At 36.9% G+C, this 18020-nt stretch overlaps 1 protein-coding gene across 2 annotated transcripts in view; it reads left to right on the top strand.

Annotated features, from left to right (window-relative positions):
- Window positions 1–4793: 4793 nt before the first annotated feature.
- psd2 (pleckstrin and Sec7 domain containing 2) overlaps window positions 4794–18020 on the top strand; it is a 38292-nt gene continuing 25065 nt past the window's right edge. The window contains exons 1-3 of one of the 2 annotated variants that reach the window (XM_019086978.2): window positions 4794–5103; window positions 14470–14933; window positions 16369–17088. In XM_019086978.2, coding sequence (XP_018942523.2) covers window positions 14554–14933; window positions 16369–17088 — 1100 coding nt within the window. In that variant the 5' untranslated portion in view covers window positions 4794–5103; window positions 14470–14553. Of the gene's footprint in view, window positions 5104–11047; window positions 11286–14469; window positions 14934–16368; window positions 17089–18020 lie in introns of those variants that run through there. The other variant, XM_042738031.1, reaches the window with a different exon arrangement.

Raw genomic sequence — 18020 nt, 5'->3', positions numbered from 1 at the left:
AATACCCAAGACGTAATACGTAAAAGACGTAAGGGGACACTGAGCAGATTTGTCATACTTAATGGTGCTTGCTAAGGCACTATTAACTATTGTTGATACTTTAAGGGTTAGAAGCTTTTCAAATGAAATCATGTGGATTGTTCGGTGTGCTATTACTTTTCAAAGCAACTGGATGATAAAACCATGATGACAGTGAGTTTTGCATAGGTAAGTGCCACTCATGTTTTCTTCAGATAATGTACACATTGTCTTGACTTTAACAGATTGTGTAGATGGAGATCTTGCATTAGATTATATAGCACACACACACACACACACACACACACACACACACACACACACACACACACACACACACACACACACACACACGTTCTTTGCACTGCTGCAGATATTATGGTCTTGTCAGGTTTTTCAAATGTCAAGGGATGACTGGTTCCTGTTCACTGGGCCGACCCTGTACAGCTGAACCGAAACCTTCACTCCTTGAACCAGCCAAAATGCCAGCGCACCCCAGCAACCGTTCCCCTTCAACATCTCCCATGTCCTCCTCTCCCTTAAATTCTGCAATTCCTCTGCCCAAGATTAAAGAAACTGATCATCTGTTGTTACTGTTGAGTAAATGTGCATCATATTTAACCTTGCTCTGTGAAATGTTGCATGTTATAAAAAGATAAATAAATGTCAAAAGCAAATGAACTACCATAATTAACTGCTTTTAAACAGCCTTTTATCGATCATCATTTTATGATATTGAAATGTGCAGTGTTGGGAAAGTTACTTTGGAAAAGTAATAAGGTACAAGTTACAATATATTATACGTAGTGTAACTATTTCAATTCTTTTTTTAAAGTAATGTAACTCATTATATTTAATTACTTTTTGAATACTTTTCTAAATTTCTACTATTTTCAACTATGAATCATTTTGAAACATTTAAACCAGGCAAGGTTAACCTTAGAGTAGTATTTAAAAACTGATTACAATATTTTATTTTTTTTAAAACACAGCCCCCACAAAATCAGACTTAATTTGAAATCATTCTGAGGTCAAATACAGATTGAAAATCATAAGATATAGTTTAAAAGCCATGATGCTGTTTTTGAAATTGAATCTTTGCATAGCTATTACTTATAAAAATGCTATGGGGAAAAAAAAAACAGTTAATCTTAAAATAAAGCATATACATTAACCCAAATAGGAAATAAAACAATTATAGAATAAGAATGTGTACTATTCTGTGTCCTAACCCCCTGAAACATTGTTGTCTCATATTATCAGTATTCAGTATTATTATCTCAATATTCACATGTAACCCCCTTTGTAATTGTTAACATTTTCATAAGTAACTTTAATTTAATTGCACATTTTTGTAACTGAAAACAGCGTAATGATGGGTGTGTGCTTATATATATATACAGTATGTGTGTGTGTGCGTCTGTGTGTGTGTATATATATATATATATATATATATATATATATATATATTATATTAAATAACATATTACATTCAGCAAGGATACATTAAACTGGTCAACAGTGATAGTAAAGACATTTATATTGTTACAATTATTTTTGTTTCAAATAAATTCTATTCTTTTGGATGTTCTACACATTAAAGAATCCAAAAATGTGTCAGTTTTCACAAAAAATATTAAACAGCACAACTGTTTTTAACATTGATATTAATGTATCTTGAGCAGCAAATCAGCATTAGAATGATTTCTGAAGGATCATGTTCTTGAGCAGAATGTAATTATTGGTGTTTTTTGTGAAGGATAATGTAAAAAAGAGAACTGGATTTTTTGTCATATAGAATGAAATGATAGTGAGTAAATAATTGCCGAAGTGCCATCATACTGAAACTACATTCATCATTTTGTACCTCCCAATTCCCGCTGACTCGGCTTCTTTTAACTGCCTCCCTCACCTGGTTGTCCCCATGGAGTTTACCCACAATGCCTTGCATCTACACTCCAGCTCCTCCCCCTTTCCCAAGCTACACTAACTAGTTCTCTGGATGCCCCCAGACATCTTTACATTCACCCCGCTATCTCACAGGCTATTTCTGTCCAGTGCGTGTTTCTGTTTGGACAGTCCTGCTGGCCTCCAGCCAGTGTGTATTGTGTGGTGAGAAAACAGTCCGTTGGGAGCAGTGGACAAGGGTTCAGGAGAGGCCTCTGGGAAACCGGCTGAAACCCTGGACTGAAAACCCACAAATGACCAATCAGATCCTGTCCATGCCATCCCCTGGCTCTTACTGTCTCCGCTTGCTAAGTATCCCTGGGGCTGTCACACTCTATTTTCTACCTCTGTCCATTCATCATTTATTTTTGTCCATCACACCCTCCACCCATCATACATCCATCACCAAACCCACCCACTCACCATATCTTAATTTTCTTTAAAGTAATAGTTCATAAATTATTTACATATTTATTTTGGTAACACTTTACAGTAAGGTTTCATGTGATACACTGCATTAGTTAAAATGAACGGTACTTATACAGCATTTATTAGTCTATTTTTCATTTAGTACTACTATTTTCCAAGCCTTCTGAAGCCATATGATAAGGAACAGTCCTAAAAGTTGATTTTCAATGAAAACATTCCCATCTGCTGCGACTCTCAAGTCTCACACATCATTCTACATATTTAAACTGATGCAAAAATGTTTCTTTACATCACAAACAACAGCCAATGCTGTTGTACCGTTCATGTGTAAAGCCATTTTTATAATCTGAATGATGCAGAAGTGAAAGATATTTAAGCACTATTCTGGAGCAGAATATTGTAAGTCAGATTTAAAATTTAAATCCACTGTGTATGCAAAGCTATTTTTTTAGCTACATTCAAAAGTGTTCCACATACAAAAATAAAGGCTTATGGGTAAGAAAGGGTATCAGGGTGAATAAACAATGACAGAACATTCATTTTTTTTAACACTCCTGCCTTATTATTTTCAAATTCATTTCTAACTGCTCATTTCACATCTCTCTTCCAATCTGTGTATTCACATATCCATCCATCCATGGTACAATAATTTCCATCTGTTTAAGCTCTATAACACCTTTCTTCCATTCTCACCCTTCCCCCCATAAAACACCTCTGTTTTGTCTCCTCTCATCCCCCATTTCTGTATTGGACACTCCACCTTCCTGTGACATTCCCAACACGGACACTCCTTCAGGATTCCTCCTGCTGTCGAGCCGGGATGTCCCACCCGCCCCCAACCTGCCTCCACCGGATCCCATGGGATGAAGGGATAGCCGAGGAAGAGGGTGGAAGTCTAATGAATAAATGATTAAGATTGACAGTGTCTGGGGGTCTGCTGTTGTAGTGTTCCTGATCCCACAATTTTCATTTTCTCTCACAAGCAGAGCCCATAAAACCACCCTCAGGTCCCTGAAGTATCATTAACACAGGTGAATGCTATGTTTTTATTTTTTCCCTCTCTCTTTAATACCGCTTTCCTTTACAGTTTCTCCTTGGATGAACATCAGGATGACAGTGTGGATGTTTCACTGGCTCATTTTTATACTCAAAATGCAAATTACACAAGAAGGAGAGACCTGACCATTAAATTCTAATGTATGGGTTCATCAAAAATTGACAGCTCCCAATCACTAGATTTTATTGAGTTAGTGACGTTTCAACACCATTGCTTTTCCACTGACAACAATGCAGAGATACCGCATCTTAAATTACAAATGTCACATGATCCCATTTATTGTATTTACAGGCTAGTTAGTGTAATAATATAAGAACACCTTTAGCTGGGACTCTTTCACAGTATAGCATGGCGTCTCCTTACTGCTTAAATTAAGACCATCAGAGGTCAAAGAATTCAATGTATAGATCCATTAATACTCTCTTTTCAATTGCAGAGCATCAGTGTTCCCCACTCTTACACAGATTAAATATCAGAAGTTTGCTATCCATTACAAAAGGGTTTTTGAACAACATTATATGCAAATGTCACTTTTTGTAGGAGTAGAAGGAAAGAACCGGGCTAGTAAGGGCCTTATTGGTAATGATTTTTTTACTTTCTTCCTTTTATTTTCTTTCTTTATTTCCTTTTTGATTTTTTAATTTTTATGTTTTTTGTTTGTTTTTGTTTGTCCTGGGCTTTTTGGGTAAGGTCCCAATTCAGATTCAGTAGGTATGCCTGAAATATTGCCTGTCTAAAAATCAAGACATTTTATTTGAGGAAACATTCAGGATTTTAAATTAACTACTAAATAGTTTACTACTACTAATATTACTACTTCTATTATTATTATTATTATTATTATTATTATTATTATTATTATTGTCTCAAGGTAACATAAAAGACTGTTATGATACACTTCAACATGCTTTTTTGTTGGATTTTTGCCTGTAATTTATTAATAACACATTTTTCACATAACACATTTTTAAATTGTATAAAGAAATTGATAGTAAATATCATAAATTGTGATAATTTATATTATTATTCATCAAATTCCATATAGCCTATATATATCTCTTGAGAGATATTAAAATGTTTACAAATTAAAATGTATTCATACACACACACGTATTTTGATTGGTAAACATAGAGAAAAACATGTCAGATTAACTGCTCATATACCAAAGCCCTAAATTTTGTTGAAATGTAAACCACCATTATTTGAAAATGCCTTCCCCCGTCATGTTGATTTTGAATTGTCATGATGGCTTATATAAGACGAATGAGTCTGAATATTCTCTTAGAACCCCCCAGTGCGCGTGAATTGTGCTTTATAATGTATTATTGATGTGGAAAGACTGTGAGCAACAGTCTGAAGTGCTGCTCTTCCAGCGCGTCGCGGGGGCACGAGACAGCCGCCGCAGCTCGCGCGCTCACTCACACACTCAACCGAGGTCTCTCGCGCGCAGCCGGTCGGTCTCCCTGCCGCTGTGCACTGTCCACGCGGTGGCGAGAGGAAACGGCAGGTGTCAGACTCGGTTCTGATAAGGCTTTTGCACAGCTTCCTCCTTAAACACAGCAAGTCGATCCGCTCGGATGATATAGGGAGACAAGACGCTGCCAAAATTGCTTCATTTTCCGGAGGGATTTGTTTAGCAGTTTTTTTGGTGGTGAGTATCTTATATATCATATACTCATCTAGTACTCTTATAATTGGGTTAACGCATGCAATGCATCACAAACGGACTGTTTGCTCATGTCAGTGCTTTTGCTCTTTGATGCACATTTAAAGCTTACACGTTAAGTTGCATGCGTTTGCAATGCCGGCAGATATTTTCTCTGTGGTATGCATGAAACTGCAACGTGTTTTCAGGTTATATGTGTGGCCTGGGTGGTTTTAAATGCTAGAGAGAGAGAGAGAGAGAGAGAGATACCCCTTCTGTTTTATATGGAGGACGAGGTGCTCTTGAAAAGCTTCTGGGGTCTATTTTGGAAGAAGAAAGGACCAGCCGAAGCCTTTTGAGAGAGCGCAGTTTCTCCCAGCCATCCTGTTGTCATGGTTACTGCACTGGGAGGCTGGGGATAATATGGCTGCGATTCAGGCTTTCTATGTGTATGTGTGTTTTACTCCACGATGCCTTAAACACAAGGACCCACTGTATGTGTTAGACACAGGCTGTATTTAAGGCAAAACCTGAGCTGTGATGCTTTGAACAGCTGCAGAGTATCTTGCTTTAATCGCAGCCTCATGAATACTCTGTAGTTGCAAATGATGATGCATCTTCAATGCATGCAGTTTTATGTCTGACGATGCAATGCAATGCAATAGCAATGCTTATTGATCTATTGTTTGCCCAACTATCATAATGAAACAGTGGGGATATAGGCGTCAGACAACCAGACATCTCAGTGCCAGACGAGACACAAGACGCCCTAAAGGATCACTCCTTCTCTCTCTCTACCTGTTAAAAAGGTGTGTGTGTGTGTGTGTGTGTGTGTGTGTGTGTGTGTGAGTGTGTGTGTGTGTAAGCCTGGATGCGTTTAATGAGATTTATATCCCTGGGATGATTTAAGTGAAGACATTGTAAGTGATATGGTGACATGATACAATAGGACGTCTGACCTTGACATCAGTGGAAGTGACAGAACGAGGTGATTTAAATCACATTTACGCACGACTCAGTTGTTCACACTCGTTTACTCAGCGGTGGTCTCCTTCACAGGACCCCTGACGTGTCAGGAAAAAACCCAGCACTTACTCAGTCATCTTGAAGCCTCTTTTTTTTGATGTCCCGTAACCCGTTACGCACGGAAAAGCAGCATTACGCAGCCGGCTGTATGTGGGTAAGGTAGACAGCATTGATATATTTAGCGCACTGCAGCTCCCGAGAGAGTTAAATAGCCGCGTGCTGATCGTTTGTAACGGTCAGTCTTTGTGTGTCTGCGTCCGCGGTATGCGTGTGCGGTGGTGTCATCTTGCGTCTGAAGAGGGTTAGTGGGTCACACAGACATCCGGTATAGAGACTGCATAGAGATGAAGAAGGGGATAAAGCGTTTGTTTGTTATATAGTGGCCCTCTTTTGTGTTAATGGTCCCAGACAGGTAGTTGTAGAGAGTAGGCTATATATATATATATATATATATATAATATATATATATATATATATATATATATATATATATATAAATTTATTTATATTTTTTTTTTTTATTTATATATTTATATAATTTGTAATTAATATAATACAAATAATATAATTATAAAATGCAATTCTAACAATTATAATTGTAATTGTGTAAAATATTGTATTTAATGCAAATATATAAAAATATATTATATTTATAAAAATATATATTTAATATATTTAAATGTAATTACTATATCTAAATATCTTAAATATATTCATATATAATATATATAATATGAAATATTTATAATTATATATGTATATTTATTAAGCAATATATTGTATACATATTATTGTATTATTTATTCATTTGTGACAACACAGGATTCACAATGATTAGTGAAAGGCAAATACAGGTGCATCTCAATAAATTAGAATGTTGTGGAAAAGTTCATTTATTTCAGTAATTCAACTCAAATTGTGAAACTCGTGTATTAAATAAATTCAGTGCACACACTGAAGTAGTTTAAATCTTTGGTTCTTTTAATTGTGATGATTTTGGCTCACATTTAACAAAAATCTCAACAACTTAAAATACTTCATAAGACCAATAAAAAAAAAAAAACATTTTTAGTGAATTGTTGTCCTTCTGGAAAGTACGTTCATTTACAGTACATTTACTCAATACTTGGTAGGGGCTCCGTTTGCTTTAATTACTGCCTCAATTCGGCGTGGCATGGAGGTGATCAGTTTCTGGCACTGCTGAGGTGGTATGGGAGCCCAGGTTTCTTTGACAGTGGCCTTCAGCTCATCTGCATTTTTTGGTCTCTTGTTTCTCATTTTCCTCTTGACAATACCTCATAGATTCACTATGGGGTTCAGGTCTGGTGAGTTTGCTGGCCAGTCAAGCACACCAACAGCATGGTCATTTAACCAGCTTTTGGTGCTTTTGGCAGTGTGGGCAGGTGCCAAATCCTGCTGGAGAATGAAATCAGCATCTTCAAAAAGCTGGTCAGCAGAAGGAAGCATGAAGTGCTCCAAAATTGGTAAACGGGTGCAGTGACTTTGGTTTTCAAAAAACACAATGGACCAACACAAGCAGATGACATTGCACCCCAAATCATCACAGACTGTGGAAACTTAACACTGGACTTCAAGCAACTTGGGCTATGAGCTTCTCCACCCCTTCCTCCAGACTCTAGGACCTTGGTTTCCAAATGAAATACAAAACTTGCTCTCATCTGAAAAGAGGACTTTGGACCACTGGGCAACAGTCCAGTCCTTCTTCTCCTTAGGCCAGGTAAGACGCCTCTGACGTTGTCTGTGGTTCAGGAATGGCTTAACAAAAGGAATACAACAACTGTAGCCAAATTCCTTGACACGTCTGTGTGTGGTGGCTCTTGATGCCTTGACCCCAACCTCAGTCCATTCTTTGTGAAGTTCACTCAAATTCTTGAATCGGTTTTGCTTGACAATCCTCATAAGGCTGCGGTTCTCTCGGTTGGTTGTGCATCTTTTTCTTCCACACTTTTTCCTTCCACTTAACTTTCTGTTAACATGCTTGGATACAGCACTCTATGAACAGCCAGCTTCTTTGGCAATAAATGTTTGTGGCTTACTCTCCTTGTGAAGGGTGTCAATGATTGTCTTCTGGACCACTGTCAGATCAGCATTCTTCCCCGTGATTGTGTAGCCTAGTGAACCAAACTGAGAGACCATTTTGAAGGCTCAGGAAACATTTGCAGGTGTTTTGAGTTGATTAGCTGTCACCATATTCTAATTTGTTGAGTGAATTGGTGCGTTTTTGTTAAATGTGAGCCAAAACCATCACAATTAAAAGAACCAAAGATTTAAACTACTTCAGTGTGTGCACTGAATTTATTTAATACACGAGTTTCACAATTTGAGTTGAATTACTGAAATAAATGAACTTTTCCATGACATTCTAATTTATTGAGATGCACCTGTATTTGCCTTTCACTAATCATTGTGAATCCTGTGTTGTCACAAATGAATAAATGATTAATTGTGAATCTATGTTGCTATATAATATATTGCTTATTAATTACATAATTATACATAATTATTTTTTATATATATTACATAATATATATTATATATATATAAGAGATATTTATATATAGTATTATAGATTAATATATAGAGATAGAATATATATATATATATATATATATATATATAATATATATATATATATAGCCTACACTCTACAGTCAGACCTATACAAACTACCTGTCTGGGACCATTAACACAAAAGAGGGCCACTATATCACAAACAAACACTTTATCCCCTTCTTCATCTCTAGGTAGATCACCTGTAGATTATTAGATTAATATTGAAGAAATGGTGAGATTGTAAAATTGAGAAATGGTTGTAGGCCTAAACCCTTCCATGTATGTGTGTGTGTGTCTATCTATGCATGTGAATTATATTTAAGACAATAACTGCTAATTATGCAGGAGTTTCTGTGAAACGCTGTGGGTTTGTGATTCTTTTTATTGCACTAGAAAAGTGTTTTGTAAGATCCCTCAAAATGTACCTTATATGGTAACCTGTGAATTACCTGCTTTCTTCTAGTCAAAATGTCATGAATCAGTTGGATTACATGAGGCTACACCATTGCCTGTCATTTTTAAGCATCAAAATAGCTGTCTATGGCAATAACTGCAGATTTTCACATTTTTTCAAGAGTGCAGCTCTCTGTTCTCCTCTCTGCATCTTTGCACATTTTGTCAGGCCCCTGCTGCGTGGCCAACCCACGATCCTAGAAGAAATACTGCCTTATTTCAATCCAATCAATAAAGATGTGAGATTAACCCGAAGCTGTCGGAAGGAACTTGCAGAAAAACCAACACACATAAAATGAACAAATTTCACCTCAAAATATCACAGGACAGCCAAAAGGTGGAGGCAGATCTCTCTGAAAGCATGCTGAAATTTTTGGGTGGCAGTGACTGAGCAGAAGATTGTTGATTTGAAGATAAGGCCGTTCTTTGAGTTAATTTTTTTGAGTTTGAGTGACGGGGTGTGTGTGTGTGTGTGTGTGTGTGTGTGTGTGTGTGTGTGTGTGTTTGTTAAGAGGCCAGTAGTCACATGAGTGCCAGTGTGTGTGGTGTTAAGAGTGAAGGTGATGGACAAGTCTGGGGAAAGTAATTAAACAGAATTGATCACCCTGAAGACCCTACTGTTCTGCTGACAATACTGGAAGTCTCTCAGTCAGTCAGTCATGTGTACACACAAATGCATCTAAATGAGACACACTGTAGACTTCTGGTATTTTATATAAAGCTAATAATGATGACCAAACCTCTAACTCCAAAGGAAATATTTGTGTTTTTGGAATAAAGGTCATTATTTACTTTATTTATGAATCATTATGCACTTGAGGACATCAGTTATTGTTAGATATAGTGAACTTGTCCCCAGACTACTAGATGGCCTTTACAATATAGATGATTTTAGTTTTTAGTATCATATTCTGGGCTCAACAATAAGTTGAACAGAACATTTTTACATTTATTTATCTTTAACATCCATGTAATTGGTTTTCTGCTCTGTATTTGACATTGTGATGCAAATTCTGTCGATTTGCATTTGCAAAAAAAATTCATTGAGATTAGAAACATTTGTAGGAACTGACAAATTATAAATTGTTATTGTTTCCAGCTAAGGTGCGAATTTTAATATTTTCTTTTGTAAAGAAAAAAAATACAATGCTAATAATAATAACGATAATAAAATTGCACATATATTGTTTTAGGGTGTGTGAATAGATACTGTGTGCACTGAATGGGTTCACATTAAGATTCAGAATAAAAGGTCTGATAATAATACATATACTGCCTAATTTTGAGATTTATGTTATATTTATGTTTTTAAAAAAAGTATCTTATGCTCAACAAGGCTGCATTTATTTGATCAAAAATACAGTAAGAAACAGTAATATTGTAAAATATTATTGCAATTTAAAATATGTTTTCTATTTGAATATATTTTAAAAATGTAATTTATTCCTGTGATGCAAAGATGATTTTTCAGCATCATTACTCCAGTCTCCAGTGTCACACGATCCTTCAGAAATCATTCTAATATATAGATTCAAGAAACATTTCTTATTATTATCAATTTTGAAAACAGTTAAAACAACTTAATATTTTTGCGAAAAGCATTTGTCATGTTTTGTAGCACGAAAAAGCACCTTTTTCAGTGTGCAGGTAGTATTTATTTATTTGTATAGATTTTTTTTATTATTTTTTATGTTTTTTGTGGGTACGTAAAAATCAGCCTAATTGCCCTGCAAAAAAAAAACTAAAAAAAAACAAACTTATTGTTGATTCCTATTGTTGTTCCTACCAATACAGGCATATCTTGACACATTCATACGTCACACTAATACACCCTCAGTGAGTTATCTGTCATGTTGTTTATTGGGCGTGTGCTGCTGCTGTAGGAATTATGGGTATCTGGCAGTTACAGAGCACAGAGGCTATCAGGAATAGCCAACATGACAACAGGGTACTGCACAGCAGCTGAGCCTGAGTGTGTGTTTGTGTTTGTGTGTGATGGAATCATGCATGTGAGTCTAGATGTGCTTTCCATGTGAAAAGATCATCTGCAGCTGGGATGGACTTTGGGTACTGAGTACCCATGCAGAATGTCAAACATTAACCATGTGAGTTTGAATGAAGAGCCGAGGTCAAAGGTAACTTTCTGAGAGCGTCTTTTGCTAAATGTCACATCAAAATGTTCTGTGTGGTGTGAGGCAGTGTGTGTTTTTAAAATTCCCATGTCGCTAGCAATTGGGGGGAATAGCAGGGGTAAATGGTACAATAATATAGGAAACTACACACAATTTACACACCATTGACCTAATTCAATTGAAATAATGTGTAACTTGTATGATTAAGATGAGTTGGTGTGTATTCTGTCAAACAGCACTGAATATAGACATGAAAAGATTTGATTTGTTGCCTAATGTAATGGCAGTTTGGGGCATAGAGCTTTAATGTAATGGAAACTTGGGTTATACTGCGGTTGGATTCAATCAGATGTTCGGCATTAGAAAGCTTTAAACAGTGCCGTCTGAGTCAGAGCTGCAGAAAAAAAAGCGGTTGAGCTTCAGATTTAACTCATTGTTAAACTGTTTCTCTGCCAGAGAGAGGGATTTTCTGTACATGTGTGCTGTTTATATTCCAGCCTGTGTTTGTGTGCCTGTCCATTTGGTTTTATAAATGAGTATTAAACATGTCGTGCCATGATGTGCCACTAAGCATCTGTCCTGTTCACTGGGTTTAATGAAGAGCCCAAGAGAAAATGCTCTGAATATGAATTTTAAAGTCACACTTCAGTGTACTTCTCAGTTTAATATGCAGAGATAACTGTACGCTATACTGTTGTTCGAATTACTGAGATTTGATTTTTTTTTTTTTATTAAAATAATACCTTTATATGGTAAGGATGCATTAAATTGATCGAAAGTTACACTAAAAACATGTTACAAAAATTTAAATAAATGTTTTTGAGCTTTCTATTTATCAGAGAATCATGGAATATATGAATCTCAGTTTCCACGAAAATATTAATCAGCTCAACTGTTTTCAACATTGTTAATAATAAATAATTCTTGAGCAGCAAATCATCATTTCAGAATGATTTCTGAAGGATCATGTGACACTGAAGACTGGAGTAATGATGCTGAAAATTCAGCTTTGCATCACAGGAATAAATTACATTTTAAAATATATTCAAATAGATATTTTAAATTATAATAACATTTCAAAATATTGCTGTTTTTACTGTATTTTTTATCAAATAAATGTAGCCTTGGTGAGTGTACAAGACTTATTTCAAAAGTTTAGAGGTAGTGTTCTGGAAATCTGTGTGAATTATTTTTGTCATTATTTTGCTATTTCTTTTGGTGATGCTAGCAGCAGATTTCAGCTTCAAAGTCGATGTGAAATTAAAATAGACCAGATTTCTTTTCTAACAACACATTCCTGATCCTATTATGCCAGATTCCTTAAGGCACATTATTCTAAATGAAGATTGTCCAAAAAGTTTGTTTTTTGTAATCTTTCATTAAAATGTAATAACTTTCTCCACTTGTGAAATTAATTTCCTTTTAGGCTGTGCTAGTGATGGATTGCTCATGAACTTTTCATTTTTGCATCTGTCAAGTGAAAAACGAGTGAAAGATTTGGATCAGAAAAAAACACTAGGGACTGGGAGATCATTTCAGTTTTTTGTAATTAGTCTTCGGATACATTATCTAATTGGAGTATCTCAGGGAATTTGGATATTAAAAATAAAATATTTGAATTTAACTCTGCTCAAATGAATAAATGACTTGAATAAAGATTAGTCTATTTTGCTAAATGAGATTCAAAGATCCAAGTGAGTAAAATGGTCCGGTCTTCCCATCGCTAGTGCGGACTATTGATTAATGTTCGGCAGATGCTATTCTGCACACTTTTCACAATGCAATTAACATCTAATGGATAAAGTGAAGTCTTGTCTATTTGTATTCACTGAATATCCTGTTACACTCGGAAATATGTAACATTACAGAAGTAAAATAGGCTGGCGAAAGTTGCTGTAATGTGGCACTGAACATCTGTCCTGTCCGGTGCAGTTTAGGGAAGATTCCCCAGAGCAGATGTTAGAAATCAGAGCAGCATTTAAAATTAGACTCAGACTGACCCTTAAATTCACCATCAGTCGATCGTTCTGGTCTGTGTGTTGTATTGTAAGTGTGTGTGTAGCTTGAGGTTTGCTGAGTCTATAATGCATTCTCACCAGCCAGTATTTCTGGAGGGCTGATAAAACACAAGGATGACAGCAGATAATCACTGTTTAAACTGTTTAAAGACACCTGTAATCACACATGAGTCTCTTCTACACTAAACTAAAGGTTCTTTATTGGCATCTATAGTTCCATGAAGAACCTTTAAGATCCATGGAACTTTTCGATTCCACAAAACAAAATAGTTCTTTTATGGCATCACTGTGAAAGCCACCTACAGGAACCTTTATTTTTAAGAGCGTTTCAGAAGAGATCTCTACTTTGTTCTCATATTTGTCAAGATATCAAAATGTGCAATCAAATGTCGTTCAAAGACTTATTAAATATTTCTCATCAAATTCTTCCTATGACTAAAATTATTTATACATTTTAATTGTTCATTGTATTTTTCCTAACCAGGCGTGATGCACTAAATTGACAATCAGTTTGTTTGTCCTTAGCCTTGAACATTTGACTGAAAGAAAATATTTGATGTTTAATACACAGGGGTGGGATTTTGAACCAATGAGATTTCACAACGGGCGTGGCTACCAAGAGTGACATCACATAAATAAAAGCCAAGCGATTGACAGAATGTCCTGTCACTTTATGGCATCAAGTCTGCTTAAAGGACAGTTTTATTTTGTATGGTGAACAGTCTTGCTCTGCCTGCTTTTTGCATTCTTATTCAGAATCTCTACTTCTGTTAATGGCCGTTTACTGGTTTGTTTGCCCAGTTAAAGAATTAGTTGTAGGTTATTAATAGTTTTCCAACCATTAGTCAGAAGTGTATGCAGTTAAGAGGGATCTTTTTTCAATTCACAATGCTGTCTATGTCGCTTAGTCACTTATACCACTATGCTGGTTTTTTAAAAAACCTCACATAACTTTGAGTTATGAACTATTTAAGCAATATTTCCTCTGGAAACAAATAGTCTTTTATGCATCCTTTGCCATGGTCGTTTTTAATACATGCAGTTTTATCCATACTAATGAGAGTGGATTATGAATGGACAGTTTTTCTCAGTAGGTCCTTATCCTTTAATATTCAGGGCTCACCTTTACCCGAAATCTCATTGCTCTGTCTCACCTTCTTTCTTAATAGGTGTGAACTCTACCCCCCTCCCTTGTTCCTGACCCTGACCTTGTGACCCCAGGCTGCCAGGACACCGTGATTGAGGAGGCCACCATGAGTCAGGAGGGGCAGCATGACCCCCTCCGCACTGACACCCCACCTCCAGATACACCCCAGGCACCTGAGGGAGAGGAGGAGGCTGATGGCTCTATGGTGAGAGATTTGGAGCCCTGTAATGGGACAAAGACAGAGGAGGAGCAGCAAGGTGAAACAGAAGACGGAGATATAGAGAATAACAGAAACACACAGTCCAGTGCAAAGGAGGATGAGAAGGTGACATTAGAAGAGGGAGGTAGAAACGGTGAGATTGAGGGCAGCTGCTTGGATCCTGTAACAGAAAATGGTAATAGGGACATCCGTGAAGGTGAAGACACACAGTTGCTGCCGCCTCAGAGCCCAGAAAAGGACTCAACCAAGCCCCTGTGCTCTCTAAGGTTAGTTAAATAAGATATACTGAACATTTACATACACTTTAAAAGTTTGATTTTTGTCAGACTGAAGCGATAATTCTTCCTTTGATCCCTTTTTTTTACATTCTCTGAAAGATACTTTTATTAAGCCAGGATGCATTAAATTGATTAAAAGTGACATTAAATATTTTTATAATGTTACAAAAAAATCACATAAATGCTGTTATTCTATACTTTCTGTTCATCAAAGAATACTGAAAAATGTTATAAAAAAATAGAAAAAAATATTAAGCTGCATGACTGTTCAACATTGAAGACTGGTGTAATGATGCTGAAAATTCAGCTTTGTCATCATAGGAATTAATTACATTTTTAAATATATTAAAATAGAAATCAGTTATTTTAATATTTCAAAATATTACTGTTTCTTACTGTATTTTTGGTCAAATAAATGCAGCCTTAGTAAGAATAACATACTTCTTTCAAAAACATTTAAAACTCCTACTAACCCCAAACCTTTGAATGGTAATGTATTTAAACCTTCAAGTATTCACCTGTGCATCACATTTACTTGAACAGACAGATGAGGACTGTAGTACGACTCTAAGTGCTCTGGTAAACATACTTAATAATACATATCAGCCTCTGAATCAACATTTTAGTCAAAAGTAGGGTTGCATGCTATCCTGAATGGAACTGAGAATCCTGAATTTGAGTTGAATTTAAATTGAGGAAGCAAACTGTATGCAAAATTGCAGTTTGAATGTAAGAAAGTAAAATTCAAATGTATTTAAATTAAAAGAAATTTAAATGACTCTAGTATTTAAATAAAACCTCAATGTTGATACATTCAGTGTGTTTGACACTTTATTTCGTTATTATTTCTGTGACACTTGATGTCAAACACTTTATGTTTGCACTGGTCAAAAGTGCTAAACAAATAAAATTGACTTCAAAAACACACATCCTAGTGATCTTCCAAAAAAGGATCAAGATATAGTCTGAACTGACCCTGAAAAGATCAATAAACCACCTTGAAAGGCTTCCATCTTTTCACAGTGAAATTCACAGTTTCTGGCTTGTCATGTCTTACAAAATATTTTGAATATGAAACACATGTATTATAGAGTTTAGATGTGCAATTTTCAATGTCAGGCTTGACAAATGATGTGGCACACATGTTACAATGAGGTTGGGGAGATATTTTGGGCACCATACGTGGCAGGGGACCTGTCCTGAATGATGCTCCTCTCTGCTGGGACTCCTCCACTGCAGTCGTGCTGAAGAACTGTGACAGCAGCCTGACTAAAGATAGGAACACGCACAGCGCATGCCAGCCAGGCTAAGAGCCTTTGTGAATAGTCTAAAGCAAGACCTCTTTAGCCAGTTGTGTCTCTGTGATGTGTTTTTTTACTGTATAGGTTTGGGAATGCATTAACTGGCATCTTTGTTACTGCAGGTTTGAGAACGGGACTGAAGATGACAGCGAAGGGCAGGAGGATGAGGAGGGAGTCCTGGAAGAGCCTTCAGCCCAGGGGAACCTAGACGCCTTCAGCTCCACATTTGAGCTCTCTGTAGAAGAAGCAGATGCTGAGGTAGAGGACGAGGAAGAGAAGGAGGACGGCGGAGAGGAAAGGGTGACCCAAAATCAGGACAGTTTCAGCTCTACATTTGAGAGCATAGTCGAGCAGGTCGCCAAGACCACAGCTGTGGATGAGGAAGAGGACGACGGAGAGGAAGAGTACGACAGAACGAAAGAGAGCCAGGACGGCTTCAGCTCCACTTTTGAACGCATCGTCGAGTCGGAGCTTCTGAGAGGCGGGACTTGCTACAGCAGTCTGGATTCACTGGATGTGCTGTCGCTCACTGACGAGACGGACAGCTGCGTCAGCTTCGAGGCGCCGCTCACCCCTCTCATCCAGCAGAGGGCCCTGATGGGCCCTGAACCTCCAGAGCTGGAGCTGGAGACCGTGCAGGAAGGGGCAGAGGGCGAGGCTGAGCTGGGGACGGAGACGACAAGGGATGAAGCCAGCTCTGCAAGTCCGCTACGGACCACTATTCCAGGAAGCAGGTCGGAAAATGTCTTGAGCCAGCCGGCACAATGGAGCATCTCTAATGGATTCCACATTGAGCAGCCTGGGAATGGAGAGAGTGGAGGAACGATACCAAACTCTATCAGGTAAGGATGCTAAATTTCCTTCTTGATCTGCCCAGTAGATGGCATGCAGCACAAGTTAATAACATGGTCTTAAACTAGTGAGCAACAAGTTTCCTGCTTCGTGCTTTCATCCCAGCACAGACAATGGCTCATCTGGAATGGAGTCAAGATTAAGTCCACAGGCAATGACTATTTGCTATTTGTTACTCTGATCCAAACTGCATAGAAATGAGCGACCTTGGCTCATTGGATAAACATGCCTGTACATAAATTTTTACAAAAATGTACCAACACATACAAATCCAAATGAAATGAACTGTAGCAGGAGTAGTAGCACCAAAAACCTTCTTTTTTTCACACAAATCATAATTATGGGGGGAGATCATTGATTAATAAATAGTTATTTTCACATACTGTCTTGCACAATACTATGTTACGAGCTCAGAACACTTGCGCCATAGTTCATGATTTCTAAATTAATACATTATGAATGTTGGATCACATAACTATCTTAAAATGTATGGCTTTTCTAATGTAGTAAACTTGCTTGGAAGCTCACCTGGTACTCACTTGTAGAAGTAAGCAAAATAGCATAGTTGCTTCAACAGATGCGTTTTCAAACACAATAGAGCATTGACCCAATAGAGCCACTCACCAGAAGTTTCATTTCCGAATTTACACGATACAATCAACAACAAACATAGCCAGAATTCATAAATGGAAAGTGCTTTTAGAGCCACTCACTGGACATTTCACTTTAAAATTGCAATTTCAATTAAAAATGTGCAAGAAGCATGGTAATATCGTTTTGCATGTCTCCATGTGCACATATTCTAACGAGCCTGGGTTGAATATGAGAGTCTATTGTGTCTGTTTTGAAGAGAGTATCACACTGCAACCTAGCCGACTGGAAACTTTTTTTATATTGCATGGATCTGAGCAAGTATCCAAGA

The sequence above is a fragment of the Cyprinus carpio genome, chromosome B14 (genome assembly GCF_018340385.1).
Source record: "Cyprinus carpio isolate SPL01 chromosome B14, ASM1834038v1, whole genome shotgun sequence".
NCBI lineage: Eukaryota > Metazoa > Chordata > Actinopteri > Cypriniformes > Cyprinidae > Cyprinus > Cyprinus carpio.
Note: the sequence above shows the minus strand (reverse complement) of the source record. Positions and strands in the feature narration are given on the sequence as shown.